This window comes from Cydia strobilella, chromosome 25 (assembly GCF_947568885.1).
Source record: "Cydia strobilella chromosome 25, ilCydStro3.1, whole genome shotgun sequence".
In the NCBI taxonomy this organism is placed as follows: domain Eukaryota; kingdom Metazoa; phylum Arthropoda; class Insecta; order Lepidoptera; family Tortricidae; genus Cydia; species Cydia strobilella.
In genome coordinates this window covers 1,261,806-1,279,571 of record NC_086065.1, presented here as the reverse complement: position 1 = coordinate 1,279,571, position 17,766 = coordinate 1,261,806, and the positions used below count along the sequence as shown (strand labels likewise).

At 39.5% G+C, this 17,766-nt stretch overlaps 3 protein-coding genes across 3 annotated transcripts; 2 read left to right on the top strand and 1 right to left on the bottom strand.

Moving 5' to 3' along the window:
* Positions 1-1,777: 1,777 nt before the first annotated feature.
* On the bottom strand, positions 1,778-4,678 carry LOC134752896 (adenosine 5'-monophosphoramidase HINT1-like). Its single transcript, XM_063688675.1, has 3 exons — positions 4,552-4,678; positions 3,889-4,003; positions 1,778-1,971 (listed from the first exon to the last, which is right to left on the bottom strand). The coding sequence occupies exons 1-3, from the start codon at positions 4,633-4,635 to the stop codon at positions 1,799-1,801; spliced, it is 372 nt and encodes a 123-aa protein (XP_063544745.1). The 5' UTR covers positions 4,636-4,678; the 3' UTR covers positions 1,778-1,798.
* A 391-nt stretch (positions 4,679-5,069) lies between these two features.
* On the top strand, positions 5,070-6,138 carry LOC134752566 (adenosine 5'-monophosphoramidase HINT1). The gene is made up of 3 exons (XM_063688235.1): positions 5,070-5,227; positions 5,694-5,805; positions 5,946-6,138. The coding sequence occupies exons 1-3, from the start codon at positions 5,114-5,116 to the stop codon at positions 6,104-6,106; spliced, it is 387 nt and encodes a 128-aa protein (XP_063544305.1). The 5' UTR covers positions 5,070-5,113; the 3' UTR covers positions 6,107-6,138.
* An 853-nt stretch (positions 6,139-6,991) lies between these two features.
* LOC134752712 (translin) lies at positions 6,992-17,145 on the top strand. The gene is made up of 7 exons (XM_063688397.1): positions 6,992-7,151; positions 7,322-7,409; positions 8,824-8,920; positions 10,597-10,712; positions 11,343-11,425; positions 12,877-12,968; positions 13,522-17,145. Exons 1-7 carry the CDS (start codon positions 7,074-7,076, stop codon positions 13,655-13,657), a joined length of 690 nt encoding a protein of 229 aa, XP_063544467.1. The 5' UTR covers positions 6,992-7,073; the 3' UTR covers positions 13,658-17,145.
* The last annotated feature ends 621 nt before the right edge of the window (positions 17,146-17,766 follow it).

Sequence of the window (17,766 nt, the reverse complement as noted above, 5' to 3'; positions counted from 1 at the left end):
TGTTGCCTGTTTGTGCCATTTTCAATCAAAAAGGTACCATAATATTGTCTTCGGTTACCGCGATAGTTACTCATGAAATAAAACTATGAACCCGTTCGTGGTCACCCGTTGACCACGAACGCTGTAAAGGGTTCGAAACGTAGGGATGTATAAATTCAATATACGCGATATAATCCATTTTCATAGATTTATTTCAAAAAAGGTACCACATTGTCGCTTGCCTAGATTCAATCCATGTCCTTATGGTAAGCGACAATGTGGTACCTTTTGCTTGAAAACGTCACATTATTATTGTACGTGGTAGATGGCCCTATGGCCCTTTGTGTATGGTTAATAAATGCCATAAGACTAGAAGTAACCATGGCACGTTGCTTCGACATGTACGAGAGGTACTTTTTGAGTAGAACCATAACTATAGTTTGTCAAAGGACTGTCTCATTTCAAACATAGACAGAGAGAATCATACTATCTTTGTCTTACACTTGTACTAGCACCCAAAAGAAAAGGATGAGTATAGTTTTTTTTTCTTATTTACTGACAAATTGGTTTGACCAACTATATATAACCTGTGTAAGACTGTGATCTGCATATTCGTTAGTGTGCGCTGTATAAAGCTCATGTTATGTAATTGTAATTTAATATAATTCAGTTTGTTATAATTCTGTCATGTTTTATTTACACACCATTTTACTGACTATATTTACCTATAAAGAAATTATGCTGGTCTTTGTAAGATACTAGCTTTCTAAACTAAGCACAGATTTATGAATAGAATCTTTACTCTGACCTCTGAATTGTAGAGGAAAAGTGGAATGAATTTTTCGATATTTTTTAGAAACATGAGTTTTTTTGGACGAGAAAACTATTTTCCAAAATTCGCTTCGAATATACTGAAATAAGACCAAGCTCACTTTGCATGACATTTGCAATGACAAAGTGCAGCTATGTCATCATAAATGATAAATTCCTATGAAAATATGACGTTTATTTATAATAACACTCGCTCACTTTGTTCTGTATAAATTGGTGCAAAGTTAGCTCAGACGGACTAATATACTTAGGTTTTTAATCTTTTTACGCAATTATAGTGTGTGGAAGTAGCTTATTAGTAATTAATATGCTATGTCAGTGTGGTATAAATTCTTATTTATTAAAATATGACGTATTTTTATTATTTAAGGAGTACCAACAGCTACAAAATCATTATGCTTATACGCAGGGCCGGATCTAGGGTAGAGCGAGTGGACCGACCGCTCTAGGCGCCGGATGGCAAGGGGGGCGCCAAAATGGCAAATGAGAAAAAAAAAATAAGTTTTAAAAGACGCGAGTGTGACGCGGGCCCAAAATACGGTTCGTTTTGCTTTTGAGTAAAAAGCTTCAACGAAGGGCGCCAAAACCCGATTTCGCTCTACCCTGATACCCTGATCAAGGACTCGGGCCGGCACTGCTTATACGTATATTGTGTATTGTGTGGTGTATAAGGGAGAGGTAGAAACGGGAGTTGGAAGAGGCAGACCTCGGCGGACTTTCTCTGATCAGATCGGGGAAATCCTGAAGAAAGGCCAGGTCAAGAGCACCCTAAACCGGCGAGCGTGTATGAGGAATGTTATGAAAGTGAAGGAAGCGATAGAGGTATGTCAGGATCGTAGCAAGTGGAAATCCGTGGTCTCTGCCTACCCCTCCGGGAAATAGGCGTGATTATATGTATGTATGTATGTATGTATATTGTGGCACACCGACACATGGTCACGTCAAAGTCGGTGTAACCTATAACCTAACCCACCTAACTATAGTGACATCAAAGCCGGGCTCCAGGCCCCGTCGGCCATATCATGTGTTGCAGCGCGCGCCCGAACACATGGAGCGTCCGTAGTTTCCCTGTTCTATGGTCCTCGTCTACCACCACATGGTAGCCTGTCTTGTGGAGGCCCCGGAATATAGCAGTGTCTTTGGCGACGATGAGGAGATGGCCTGAAACAAACGGGCAGTGTAATAATCCGTGCAAAAAGGTACAAGTTGGAAGTTGGAATCCGGCGATGTGTCGGGGCGACACGACTGGTTTCTATGTATTTCTATAAAATACCATTTGAACTATTCGATGTCAGCGACGCGTTGCCGAGCAGCAGACGACTCGTCGCCTACCGCAAATCTACATGACGCGGCGACGTCTCAACACGTCGTCTGCAGTTAAGACACGTCACCTGGTTCCAACTTGAACGTACATTAACGTGCCTTAACGCTCTTACGATAGATGTTGCTGGGTGAATATGATAGAATTGCGTGTGCTAGACAGTCGCTAACAAGCCTTCAGACCATCTGACCTTGGTAATGTTTATATGATATTTTGTTGGAAACAACTGTCTACACGGTCCGTCCAGACCACGCGGTCGGAGGGGCTTGTCGGCGACCGTCTAGCAAGGGCTTTAGTCAGCTTGGTTAGTTGGTGGCTTGGCGCCCTTGGGCACCCGTAACAACAGAAGGGTTGTACGTTGCCGGCCTTTGAGATCGGAGTACGCTCGGATCTTTTCTTGAAGGTTGGTATCTCGGAGTCGCGAGTTCGAGTCTCCGCCGAGACCATGATTTTTCCGTTATTTCTAAACATATCTTTTCTTGAAGGTTGGTATCTCGGAGTCGCGAGTTCGAGTCTCCGCCGAGACCATGATTTTTCCGTTATTTCTAAACATAGGAGGCTTTGGTTCGCATGCGAAGTTGCAAATATACACATTTAACATATATTTCAAACGAAAGGTAACTTGTCGGCTATCAAGTTCAAGACTACCTACCGCGAAAGTCAAATGTTTATTATCGAGTGATCCAGTTTTGTTAGGGAGTGAATCTTCTGTACCTAGTACTGTTATATATTAATGTTATTTTTATTAATGTTATTTTATATTTTTCATTTTTTTATTTTCTATTTTTCTTTTCGTAATTTTTGTAATGTGTTAAAATATGGGTTTGTAAGACCTGAAATAATAGATTTATTTTTTATTTTATTTTTTTATATATTCTGTGACGTGACAGTGCGGTGAGACAAATAGCGATGCCACAATTTAGATGATCAATGAAACTGATATTCAGATGCAAGCGCGGCCTCTGTACAATAAAAACACCTTTCTCATTAAAATACTTTATTACACAAGCCATAGAATAGAGGAATTTTGATTTGTGTTAGAATGTCTTAGTCATCCAAAAGGCCAAGTCATCTGCCGGCCGCCCAGCACCTGCACACAGAAGCAGGGTTCCGCCCCAGCGTCTCCCTCATTTATTACCACACGGAAACCGTCCCATAAACGCTTGTCCCGAGCCACGCGCCGGGCGACTAGAAGGAGGTGGCCTGTATGCAAACACATTTAATGTTAATGAAGTAACCTTGTACCAGTTGTACTGTATATACCTAAAGGATAGGTACCTACACGGGCACCAGCACTAACGGCGCTAATAACTAATAAGACAAAAATGTCAGATCATAAAGCTATTTCCTTGTATTTACGCGCAGCAAACAAACGCTTTGGACGTTGTTTGGACGCCACCCCTATCGTGTGCTATTGAAATCACATTTACAATAAAGCCGCGACCAGAGGGCCCACCGGGACGTGTTGCCTCCCAGTCACACTTACGTACGAATTTACAAGTGCGAGTGCAAGGCAACACGTCGAACGTGGTTCGCGATAGGCCCGCGGATTATTTCTTACATTCTTTAATGTTTTCTTAGATATAATCGGCTCGGTAAGTCGGCACTCAGCGAGTTCCGCGTGGTCGCGGCTATAAACGCCTTCTTCGCTAGAAAAGACATCCAAAGTCAACATCTACATCCACAACACCAATCTTATTGCAACGAAATAAGGTCCAACATTAGGTAGTCAGTTGTTTTGCTGTTAGTAAACTTACCAAGAATTTTCTCGTCTTCATCTGTAGCGTGGCATAGTCTCGGAATATGCTTCTTTGGCGCAACCACGTAGTGGACAGGGGCTTGCGGATTGTATAATTCGTCGAAAACGTAACACTGTAAACACATTCAATACCTACATTATTTTTGTGACTTGATATGATTGGGAATTCAATATTAGGGGTGGTAAGTAAAGTTGCAAACGTCAGTCTAGAAATTAGATACGGGATCGAAGCTAGGTTTAACCAAAGATAGATAATGGTTTAACTCTTGACCATCTTTACCTATAAAGTGCGCTCCACACTACGCGCCGCGATTCGCGCACGAGTGTGGAGGAAGCTTAAGGATTAGTAAATGGTAAAATGTTCCTTTTTTTGGACACTGTCATATTTATAAAATATATCTTTCTCTGTCCCATTCAGCGGAAAGTGTTCGACGAAAAGATAGATGGTATAAAAACCATAACCTTCACCAAAAATGTCACACACACGCCAACCGCATTAGTACAATACTCAAGGTACTTTATTGGTGCTTCCTAAGGGATCTAAAGTCCGCCCCAGACTACGCGGCGCGAAGCCGCGAACGCGAGTGTGGAGTCGATTTCGCTGATTAGCAAACTAGACTCCACATTCGCGCATGAGTTAAGGATAATCCTAGGTACATACCAAATCGTCCTCGTAAATATAGTCTTCGCGCTTAACACCAAAACAATTTCTGTTCGAATTCGTTTTGCTTTCTATTGCAGCCATTATTTAAAAATAAATTATTCTGATAATTTAACTCCTGAATATTCATTGAAACTGTCAGATACTTGTAGAATACTTGTTTTGGCTCTAATTAAACATGGATTTAACAAGTCACCGTGAATCTTGATAACTAAGATTGATAATGAAAACACCTGATAAAACTTTATCATATCAATCTACTTATTGTTTGCAATAATTCGTTTTATTTATAGGAATTATAGGTTTTCATGTTTTCATGAACTGCAAACAGTTAGGTAGCTGTTTATTGTTTGTTTAATTTTCCCTGATCTTATTTAAGCTGTATTTAAGTTATTCAATAGGTTTTAACACTTTTAACATCAAAAACATAGTGTTAAATTAAAATAAGCTTTTTAAAGTTTTGATATCGTTTTAAATATCGTAGAACGGAACGTAATGCGCCATCCTGTCAAGTGTCAACGAGAACGAGAAATAAAAAAAACAAAGTAAAGACTTAAGAAATATGGCGGGTGGAGAGGTCGAACTCGCGCAATCTGCTGCCCCTGGTGGCGATACCATCTTTGGAAAAATTCTCAGGAAGGAGATTCCAACGAAATTCGTTTACGAAGATGATCAGGTATTTATTTCGTTATTTATATGCTTACTTATTTTTGTATTCCTGCTGATTTTCACATCCGTTCACCGGCTCTTGACATTTGGGTCAGCTGTTTAGCCTGTTTATCTCAAACCTTTGCGTTTTTAGTGTATTAACTAATCTCAATATTACATGAATATATATTGTTGAAATAATTTGAAATTAACCCTTAAATGCATGATTTTTTGTATAACTTTTTAATAAATTGAAATAGATGTGTCATGCTGTATAAAAGTAATAAATGTGATTTTGGATAGCTGCATATTGAGCCACGGACCATCAAATATACGATGCATATATACATCATTATGCATTTAAGGGTTAAGAAAATTCATCAATATCAATACAGAAAATTGTCCTTAATTTGAAGGTCAGGTCAGTGTTGCCAGGTGTAACCTTTTACCGGAATTCTTAGGGATTACATAATTGTATTTTTTATTATTTTCAGTGCGTTGCTTTCCACGATGTGTCTCCGCAAGCTCCTACGCACATCCTGGTGATCCCGCGTAAGCCCATCGCTCAGCTATCCAAAGCCGAAGATTCTGATGAGCAGTTACTTGGTAAATATGTTTTACTTGGCTAAAATTTATTCTATGTTCATAATTACACAGGTTATTTTTGAAATAGCTTGTCAAGTTGTCACACAACTAGCTGGCCAGGGTCTTCAATGGTTGTATTTGTAATAAATTGAATTCCTCAGGACATCTCCTGATCGCGGCGCGCAAGGTGGCTGCACTGCAGGGTCTGGACGAGTCTGGCTTCCGTCTGGTGATCAACGACGGCAAGAACGGCGCCCAGAGCGTCTACCATCTCCATATTCACATCCTCGGCGGCCGCCAGCTCAAGTGGCCCCCGGGCTAATTTTGTTATAATAAAGTTTTTGTTTATGTGAAGATCTTTTTTTATTTTTCGCAAATTGTAAAGAACACTAGCCGCTCTAAAATTTGATGCCAAATGTGCTTTGCTAAGGGCTACTAGCGCCATCCAGGGTTAGCCACTAACTCGAGGTTGACTGGTAAAGCCCAGTTACCAGAACAATTTAACCCTGTGTTGACGGTTAACTCCGAGTTAGTGGCTAACCCTAGATGGTGCAAGTGGCTTATGAAATGCTACTTAAAATTTGTATATTTTACGAATAGTTGAAATGAAGTGTATAATTGTACATGCACATTGGGCTTCAAATACCAACTCTCTACTAGTAAAATAAAACTATAGTTTGTCAAAGGACTGTCGCATTTCAAACATAGACAGACAGAATCATACTATCTTTGTTTTACACTAGTACTACCCCAATAAGAAGGATGAGTATAGTTTTTTTTTTTTTTTAGTTACTGACAAATTGGTTTGACCAACTATACTTATTGTATTCTTTGATTTTAATCCTATAGTCTGTAACAGCAGCATACTTGCCATCATACTTAAAACAAAAACGCATTTCTGCAATAAGAATTACGGTTCCAAATCGAATAACTATAGTTTGTCAAAGGACTGTCTTATTTCAAACATAGACAGAGATAATCATACTATCTTTATCTTACACTAGTACTAGCACCCGAAAGAAAAGAATGAGTATAGTTTTTTTTGTTCTTATTTACTGCCAATTTGGTTTGACCAACTATAGAAAGGAACCCTCTGGGTTAAGCTTTTTTAGTATAATGCGCTGGCTACATTTTAACATCTTGTCGCGTGTAACGAAACGCAACGCAAACTCTCGCTTCCCCCGCCGCCGCACCACTACCACTTGTATTGTACAGTTCCGGTTGGTTGTTTGCAATCCATTTGTTTATTTACATATTAACTACATCTTATAAGTAAGAAAACGTTAAGAATGGGTGATAATCACTTAATAACGTCCATCTTTACGGAGTTTCAAAAAACTCTTGACGAAGAGCAAGAATTGCGGGAGGTAAGATCGAAATCGAAATTCTTACATATAAAAACTTAGATTTTTCAATAAAATTACTATTTTTGACTGTTAAAAGCTGTACAATTAGTACAATATATATTTTTAAGTTTTAATTTACTGTGTCGCTATTTGTTTATGGTGTATTTCATGTGTTTTCTCATTAATTTTAGGTTATCCGCACAGTATGTAAGGAGGTTGATCAAATCTCACGGGAGGCGGTCACAATACTGCAGGTCATTCATCACAGTGAGGACGGAAGTAAGTTTAATTTTAGTCCTCTTTCTGCCTTATAAAATACCCGTTTCTACAAGAAACTGTCTTAAGCGAGGTTTAGACTAGGAAGAACTTGCATGCAATTTTCATTACATTGCGGTATCTGATAAACATTTTGAGTGCAGTTTAGCTTAGTAGTCAGCAATGTAACGTAAATTGCATGCAAGTTCTTGCTAGTCTAAAGCTCACTTTAGGAAATGAAATGTTTTTTAGGGTTCCGTACCCAAAGGGTAAATCTTCTTCTTCTTCTTGTGCCATGTCCTCATCGGACGTCGGTGACCATCTCTCGGAACTTATTCCTATCCTGTGCCACAGATTAATAAATAGTTACTACGTAACAGATACATCATTCCCATACAAAAGCGAAAATACCTACGCTATAATAGCCTACAAAATCTTAATAATAATACCTGCTGCTCAGGACGAGAAGAAATGTACCATAAGTACGCGAACAAAGAGTCGAGACTGCCTTGCTCGCCGTGCGAGTCACGTGCCAACGCGTCATCGTAAGAATGCGCTAGGGTTGTACTGTTACTTATGCTATTATTGTAATAAAACAAATGTTGCGAATCAACCATATTTTTTATTAGTCAATCAAATATTTAAAAACAACAATTATATTACCTGACTCAAAAAACTCCTTCATTTACGATTTACCTACTTATGTTCAAAGAAATAAATGATGACAAAATTCATAAAGATAGATTTAAAATACTACTCGGTAAATACGACAAATTTTCCTTTGTTTTTTGACTTTTACACCCATCTACTGCACAATAATTTTGTGGTTTCGGCATTTCGAAGCATAGGCGCGGGAAACGCGCGGGCGAGCGCTCAGGCGGGCGTTCGGCGGCCCTCTATCGGTTGAATCGTCGACGATACGCCGAGCGGTAGGCATATAGCGCGTGGCCTTGAGCGAGTGAAGGAGGCCTGCCTGTGCCAATCTGCTCAGGTTGGCAGCGTCGTTAATATGAGTCCAGCTTTTAATATTGTCCATCCAGGCTAGCTTCCTTCTTCCTCTACCTCTTTTGCCCTCTACTTTGCCCTCTATGAAATGAAATGTTTTTTAGGGTTCCGTACCTAAAGGGTAAATACGGCACTAAGACTCCACTGTCCGTCTGTCTGTCACCAGGCAGTATCTCATGAACTGTGATAAATAGACAGTTGAAATTTTCACAGATGATGTATTTCTGTTGCCGTTATAACAACAAATATTCAAAACTGTTAAATAACAAACGAAACCGTCAACGCCATCTACACGAGAGTAGGCCAAAGGTAGTGGCGCCATCTGATTGAGAATCAAATTTTCTTCATTTTCGACGTTTCTTCCTTAGACTGTATCCATCTATTACGGAGTTATATCTATCTTCAACATTGTTCGTACATAAACTAATTCCAGTTGCCCCGGCCTGCCAGCACGCTCGAGAGCTGTTTGAGAAGGCCCGCGCCGGCTACGCCAAGCTGCGGGAGACAGTGCCGGCTACAGATTACTACAAGTTGGTATCTCTTATTTTTTCTATAATCAGAAACAAGACTAAGGTTATAGATGCACTAAGCCAGGCCCAGAAACAAAATGGAGATGGGCTGGCCATGTTGCCAGACTCCAGGACGAGAGTAGACCTTACAAGCAACAGCTAGGATAGGTCCAGATGGGAAAAGAAAATGAAGATGGCACGCTGGGCTGACAACATAGTTAAGGTGGCGGGGGCCAACTGGGTATGGGAGGCGCAAGATCAAGAGATGTGAAAAATTCTGGAACAGGCCTATACCTCTGGGGGTTCTGGTGTGATTTTTTACTCTTTACAAATTAGGTTCACATCCTACACTAAGTTTGCAATAGATACCTAAGGATACTATCAAAGAGGATATAATAAGATAGAGCGGTACTGTCATAGTAAATTTTGTAACCACAGTAAATTCACTGCCATCTATTGACACACTTTAAAACTAAAAATGAAGATTTACAAAAATACGATAAAATGTATTTAAATATGGATAAATGATTTTTTTTATTTGCATTAATAATTTTTATGATTTTGACCCATGTTCTTTCACTGATATGCTTTAAAATTGTTAAATAACAAACGAAACCGTCAACGCCATCTATACGACAGTAGGCCAAAGCTAGTAGCGCCCTCTGATCGAGAATCAAATTTTCTTGATTTTCGAGGCACGTTTTTTCCTTAGACTGTATCCATTTATTACGGAGTTATATCTATCTTTGATACTATGTATAGTATTCACATTAGCTATCTCAGAATACATAAAAATACTATGTACAGAATTATGAATAGATATCTAATAACTAATAATATATGTGTATTCCCATTTGTCCCTTCCGGGCATGGATATGGATAGGTGCATTTATATAAATAATTCCCACTTGTCCCCGCCTCGTGTGGCGGCGGTCACGTAGGGCGGGGAAAAATGGGAATACACTCTGTGACAGCAAAAGGTCACAAATCTTCTTGGATCAGAGGTGTAGGGTTTGAACCAATGGTTGTTTTCCTCTTTGACATTCTTAAGCACATTGTAGCACAAGCTGTATAGTACAAATAGCAGAATAAGCAACCAATTAGCCTCATGCATGAAGTTTATATTTGAACGAAATATGTTTTATTCGGATGTTTGTTACCGTTATATCATGTTATAAATGCATTTCCGTTTTTAAATTACCATTTAATTACTTAAAATTATAAATAAAAAGTACAAAAATTTGCCCGCGAAAAGCTAGTGAGCGAAACGCTCGAACGCCACGTGACGTCACGCGTTCGACAGATTAGTGTCATTAGTAGTAAACGTCAGTTGGACCGCCCAACGTGTGACGTCATCACGCTCTGTCGAATTCGCGCCAAAAATTGTGAGCGTTTCAACCGCTCAAAAATTTTCAACATTTTAAATATTTTTTTAATAAAATAATGTTAAGGTTTACAAAAGTATTTTTATCATTTCCGGTGTTACAACGATATAAATTATGAATCCAAAAATAAAAATAAATTCATGCATGGAGCTAATTGTCACTTACCACCTAAGACACTATTGTAAATACTTTCTTTGCAACTAAATACTTTAGAGACCTGAAATATTCGGGCAGTCATCGATTTTTTCTTTAGAATATGACATTTGCATACTTTACTTAAAATAGCATTTAATTCGTGATAAAATTCCGCAGGTACCACGACCACTGGCGCTTCATGACCCAACGCTACTGCTTCCTCATATCACTGACCATATGGCTGGAGAAAGGCATCCTGGCCACACATGAGACAGTGGCTGATGTGCTCGGCAGTAAGTACACCTCAAGGAAATTTTATTTTATACAAAAGTTCTTTATTTATTTCTATTACTAAGACTTCGCTGTCCGTCTGTCACCAGGCTGTATCTCATGAACCGTGATAGCTAGACAGTTGCAATTTTCACAGATGATGTATTTCTGTTGCCACTATAACAACAAATACTAAAAACCGGCCAAGTGCGAGTCGGACTCGCGCACGAAGGGTTCCGTACCATTACGGAAAAAAAACACCAAAAAAATCACGTTTGTTGTATGGGAGCCCCATTTAAATATTTATATTATTCTGTTTTTAGTATTTGTTGTTATAGCGGCAACAGAAATACATCATCTGTGAAAATTTCAACTGTCTAGCTATCACGGTTCATGAGATACAGCCTGGTGACAGACAGACGGACAGCGGAGTCTTAGTAATAGGGTCCCGTTTTTACCCTTTGGGTACGGAACCCTAAAAACAGAATAAAATAAATATTTAAGTGGGGCTACCATACAACAAACGTGATTTTGCCGTTTTTGAGCTTAATGGTACGGAACCCTTCGTGCGCGAGTCTGACTCGCACTTGGCCGGTTTTTATAAAAGTTATTATTTCAATTATGACAATCACATTTTGCGCAATATTTTTCAGTTAGTGCAGTGGAGGAGAAAGAAGGCTTTCACCTGGACGTGGAAGATTACCTGGTCGGTCTACTGCAGATGTGCACTGAACTGGTGAGTTTTATATTTTTTGAACCTGTTTGTTTGTTTTGAAGACCGCCGTCGCCTGGAAGCATTCGAAATGTGGTGTTGGAGCAGGATGCTCAAAATCAGCTGGACAGAAAAGCACACCAACCATGAAGTTCTAGAGAAGGCAAAAGAGAAAAGACAAATAATGCACGCCATTGAAAAACGTAGAGCTAAATGTATAGGTCACATACATATAAATAAAATAGATAAAGCCTTTATTACTGACTTATTTTTAACAATAAAAAAACATCTTTATATATATATTTCACTTATTCTAATTTGTGTTTCTGACATCCGGGACGTTTTCATTGTCAGTCTGCCCTTTGGCAAAGGCCTCCCCTAGAATTTGCCATAACTCCCTGTTCACATACATATAGGCTAAACTAAATTATACTGGAGGGTAGAATTGAGAAAGGAAGAGAAAGAGGAACACCTAGAACACACACATAGATACATGACACGGATAAAAGAATGGTGCTGTAGCCATTCATACCAGCATAGAGTAACTTATACTAGAGCGGTACTGTCATAGTAAATTTTGTAACCCCAGTAAATTCACTGCCATCTGTCGACACACTTTAAAACTAAAAATGAAGATTTATAAAAATACGATAGAATGTATTTAAATATAGATAAATGATTTTTTTTATTTGCATTAATTATTTTTATGATTTTGATCCATGTTCTTTCACTGATATGCGTTAAAATTGTTAAGTAACAAACGAAACCGTCAACGCCATCTATACGACTGTAGGCCAAAACTAGTAGCGCCCTCTGAACGAGAATCAAATTTTCTTGATTTTCGAGGCACGTTTTTTCCTTAGACTGTATCCATCTATTACGGAGTTATATCTATCTTTGATACCAGGAAGTGAAAACGAAAGCCCAGAATAGGCTGGAATGGAAAATGCTGCAGCGACAGAGGGCCGGGCCCTCTTAATATTGATAGATAGTTTGTTTGTTGCTTTTTTTTTGTATATAGGGCGTCCCAAGACTATGGGACATGAAGGGAAAGTACCTTAAATATCTTATATAGGATACTTTGCTGAAAGAAGACTATGTTATTTTTAAAGGTTAGTAATACTGCATTCAAAGATTTTCTAAAAAAATATTTGCTTCGTCTGGGAATCGAACCGACTTAAATGTGAAAAAAAAGTCACCCGTATTTTTATGATGCCAATCGAAAGAATGGACAAAAAATAATATTTCTTCTTAAGTAACAAATATCAATATTAAAAGAAAGGAATATAATAAAAAAAATGGACCCCAGCGAAAATGTATGAAAAATTTAAATTTTTTTCGCGATTTCGGGGTTGGTCCCATAGTAAAAGTTGCTCAGTATAATCCCATAACCTCCCTGGCAACGGGAATGCACTTATTTATTAGCCACTCTGTATAGTAATGCAACAAGTAATTCTGTTTGATGGTGTTGGTAGTCGCGGCTGGCGGTGAACGCCGTGACGCGCGGCGACTACGCGCGGCCGCTGCAGATCTCCAAGTTCGTCATGGAGCTCAACGCGGGCTTCAGGTGATACTCCTCACTTAGGGCACTGAATAACTCATCTTCCTCGCGTTATCCCGGCATTTTGCCACGGCTCATGGGAGCCTGGGGTCCGCTTATATCAATAATATCTCCAAGATGCAATATAATTTTAAATTACAATCTCTTAACCATTGTTATAAGACCTAATTTATATAATGATAACATTAATACTAATACCTAGCATGCTTTAGATTTAAGACTATTGCTGTGCCCTACCAGGATCCATCTGAAACCTACTATGTATGTACCAACATGTAAACCATGGATGCAATAAATAAATAAATTATAAACCGATTTAGATGCAACTTGGTATGGGGATGGTTTAGCTATGGGGAAAGGATATAGAATAATTTTTATCCCCGAGATCATATCCTAAGGGTGTAAAACTTGGAGTGAAAATTTATCGAGTGGACTAAATTGGGGTTGAAAAAAAAAGGATGGATTTAAAAGCAGATTTGTTTAAAAGTTAAAGTACCCAGATTACTAATTCCACGCAGACGAAGTCGCGGGCAAAAGCTAATGCTAAATATTTTTGCAGACTCCTAAACCTGAAGAACGACCACCTCCGCAAGCGGTTCGACGCTCTCAAATACGACGTGAAGAAGATCGAGGAGGTCGTGTACGACCTCAGCATCAGGGGTCTGCTGCCGCGACCGGACCCTGTCGCTGTTTAAACCACACGTGTCTCTCCTGTAGTCCTGTACACAAACATTCACTTTTACAAACATACAGAAATAACTAAGGATAGTGCTAATGCTAACTCCATAGACCATACATCAGTTTTCTTATCAAAATGCGGGTTATTTGGTAGTCGGCATCTAACGTCAAGTAGTGGATTTATCTACAGATTTAATATATACGCTAGATGGCGCAAATACCACGATTTGTATTGAAACCAAGCGTGCTGACTTTTTCGTACAAAATTTACACATAATATAATTTTAAAATTACTTATCTGTGATAGGAAAATGTTCTTGCCTTTGGGTGCTCGCAATTTTGGGCTGTTGCAATTAATTATCACGCAACGAAGCAGTTTTTAAGTTTTCACGGACGTCCGGCTGCAACAACTGACGCGCGTGGACTGTAAAGAGCGACGGTCAACCTCGACGCTTGGTCTGGGTTCGGACACGCGAAGTAGATGCATTTGCGTCTTCTATGGTATATTTATTTCTGTGGATTTATCAGTATCGCTACTTGACACCAGATGTCGCGAGTCGCGACTGACGAAATTATTGCTAAGACAATTTACAACTAATATTACAAGGAGTTGAAAATAGAGTTCCGGTTAATCCAGTTATAATATTAGCTGAAAATTGTTGAGCATTAGACTTTTCGTTCTCCGCGACATCTATTGTCACCTAGAAGTACTGAAAAGTCCACTACTTGACGAAAATAACCCGCGTTTTGGTAAGAGAACTAATGTATGGAGTTAAAATCTCTACTTACTTATTTCTCTATGTTTACAACCATACACGCAAATTAACCTATTAGTATTGAAATTAAATGTGTGCGGCGCTACATTGTGAATCTTATCTCAATGCACGAAGGTTGATATTGGGCTGCAGCCGCGCTGGTCAGCTGACGTCTTTAGCGTTCAAACGGTAAGTTGGTTTTACTGTAATAGGGTAGTTGGCAATTTTTTTAATGGTATCAGTCGATCAGGTTTGTTTTGAGGATCAAATGTCTGTATGGGACTCATCCCATTGTCTTAAAGCAATACAAAAGCCACAAATGATGGTCAAAGTCTGGCATCGCCACTTTACTGAGCAAACAATTTAATTCAAATAATATTATGCCCCTTCAAATCATACGCGAAATTAGGGATCAAACTCTACTATATAAAATCCTAAATGGGCTGGTCGATTCCCCGCTCCCCGCGCTGCTCTAAATTATTCGCTGTCCCTTTCCATCGAACCACTTACGCAAAGAACAGTTTTATCGTAAGAGCGTGTAAAAATTACAATGATAAATATTCTCATGTTGACTTGTTTTTCATTCCGTCAGTACAAAAATTTGTTTCTGCAATTAAAGTGTAGCGGCTGTGATTTCAAATGCAGTGTTGAATCAAACCTGCGACGTCACCAGAAGACGCACAACCGGAAGCACCAGAGAATACTCACTGTTAAATAACCTTACAAATGTAGTAATTGCGAGTACAAGTGCAGTAAAAGTTTTAATTTACGACGACACGAAAGGACACATACTGGCGAGAAACCTTTTACGTGCAGCTACTGTGATTACAAATGCAGTCGGAAGTCAAACTTACAACAACACCTGGTGATACATACTGGGGCGAAGCCATTTCAGTGTAGCCACTGTGATTACAAATACAGTAAGAAGTCAGACTTACAAAGACACCTGATGATACATACTGGGACGAAGCCATTTCAGTGTAGCCACTGTGATTACAAATGCAGTCGGAAGTCAAACTTATCAATACACCTGATGAAACATACTGGGGCGAAGCCATTTCAGTGTAGCCACTGTGATGACAAATGCAGTCAGAAGTCAGACATCAATACACCTGATGAAACATACTGGGGCGAAGCCATTTCAGTGTAGCCACTGTGATTACAAATGCAGTAAGAAGTCAGACTTACAAAGACACCTGATGATACATACTGGGGCGAAGCCATTTCAGTGTAGCCACTGTGATTACAAATGCAGTCAGAAGTCAGACTTACAAAGACACCTGATGATACATACTGGGACGAAGCCATTTCAGTGTAGCCACTGTGATTACAAATGCAGTCAGAAGTCAGACTTACAAAGACACCTGATGATACATACTGGGACGAAGCCATTTCAGTGTAGCCACTGTGATTACAAATGCAGTCAGAAGTCAGACTTACAAAGACACCTGATGATACATACTGGGACGAAGCCATTTCAGTGTAGCCAGTGTGATTACAAATGCAGTCGGAAGTCAAACTTATCAATACACCTGATGAAACATACTGGGGCGAAGCCATTTCAGTGTAGCCACTGTGATTACAAATGCAGTCAGAAGTCAGACTTACAAAGACACCTGATGACACATACTTGGATGAAGCCATTTCAGTGTAGCCACTGTGATTACAAATGCAGTCAGAAGTCAGACTTACAAAGACACCTGATGATACATACTGGGACGAAGCCATTTCAGTGTAGCCACTGTGATTACAAATGCAGTCAGACTTACAAAGACACCTGATGACACATACTGGGATGAAGCCATTTCAGTGTAGCCACTGTGATTACAAATGCAGTCAGAAGTCAGACTTACAAAGACACCTGATGATACATACTGGGACGAAGCCGTTTCAGTGTAGCCACTGTGATTACAAATGCAGTCAGAAGTCAGACTTACAAAGACACCTGATGACACATACTGGGATGAAGCCATTTCAGTGTAGCCACTGTGATTACAAATGCAGTCAGAAGTCAGACTTACAAAGACACCTGATGATACATACTGGGACGAAGCCATTTCAGTGTAGCCACTGTGATTACAAATGCAGTCAGAAGTCAGACTTACAAAGACACCTGATGATACATACTGGGACGAAGCCATTTCAGTGTAGCCACTGTGATTACAAATGCAGTCAGAAGTCAGACTTACAAAGACACCTGATGATACATACTGGGACGAAGCCATTTCAGTGTAGCCACTGTGATTACAAATGCAGTCAGAAGGTATCATGATAAATTGCTCATTTTCTATCTATTTAACCAGATTTAGTTATAAAATTCAACATGTGTCAACTACCCTATTACCACCAACTATTACTTTGATTATTACTAGCAGTAGTGTAGTAACAAATGAGAAAAAATAACCCAACAGTTACCAGTGGTAACAACTTCATCTAGGAATCACCCATTGTTTTGAAACCATAATTGCTGTCAGTGTTGGCCGAACGCTAATGCCATTAACCATTAAAAATTAACAATTAAAAAGGTTAATGGCCATTAACCATTAGCCATTTAATTCGGATTAAAGTTAATTCGGATTAAATTTTTGAGACGTTAATGGCCATTGAAGTTAATTCGGATTAACTTTAATTCGGATTAACTTCAATGGCCATTAAAGTTTCAAAAAATTAATTAGAATTACTCTCAAGTGCATTAACGTCTAATAAAATTACATTCGTGATATTTTAAAATGAGACAGCAAAATGACCCTGACTGAACCTTGGCAGTAGTAGCAGTACCTACCTACTACCTAGTAGAATTCTGGTTTGGTGCAACACAGACATACGCGGTTTTGGTCATTTAAATCGTCTTGATGAGCACTTCGGAGAGCCGTACCCATGATAGAGCTGATGCTGAACCCTGGCAGTACCTAATGGATCTAAGGTTTGGTGCAACATAGGCACACGCTGTTTTAGTCATCCGACTCGTCTTGATGAGCACTTAGGAGAGCAGTACCCACGATAGAGCTGATGCTGAACCCTGGCAGTACCTAGTGGATCTAAGGTTTGGTGCAACATAGGCACACGCTGTTTTAGTCACCCGACTCGTCTTGATGAGCACTTAGGAGAGCAGTACCCATGATAGAGCTGATGCTGAACCCTGGCAGTACCTAGTGGATCTAAGGTTTGGTGCAACATAGGCACACGCTGTTTTAGTCATCCGACTCGTCTTGATGAGCACTTAGGAGAGCAGTACCCATGATAGAGCTGATGCTGAACCCTGGCACTACCTAGTGGATCTAAGGTTTGGTGCAACATAGGCACACGCTGTTTTAGTCACCCGACTCGTCTTGATGAGCACTTAGGAGAGCGGTACCCATGATAGAGCTGAT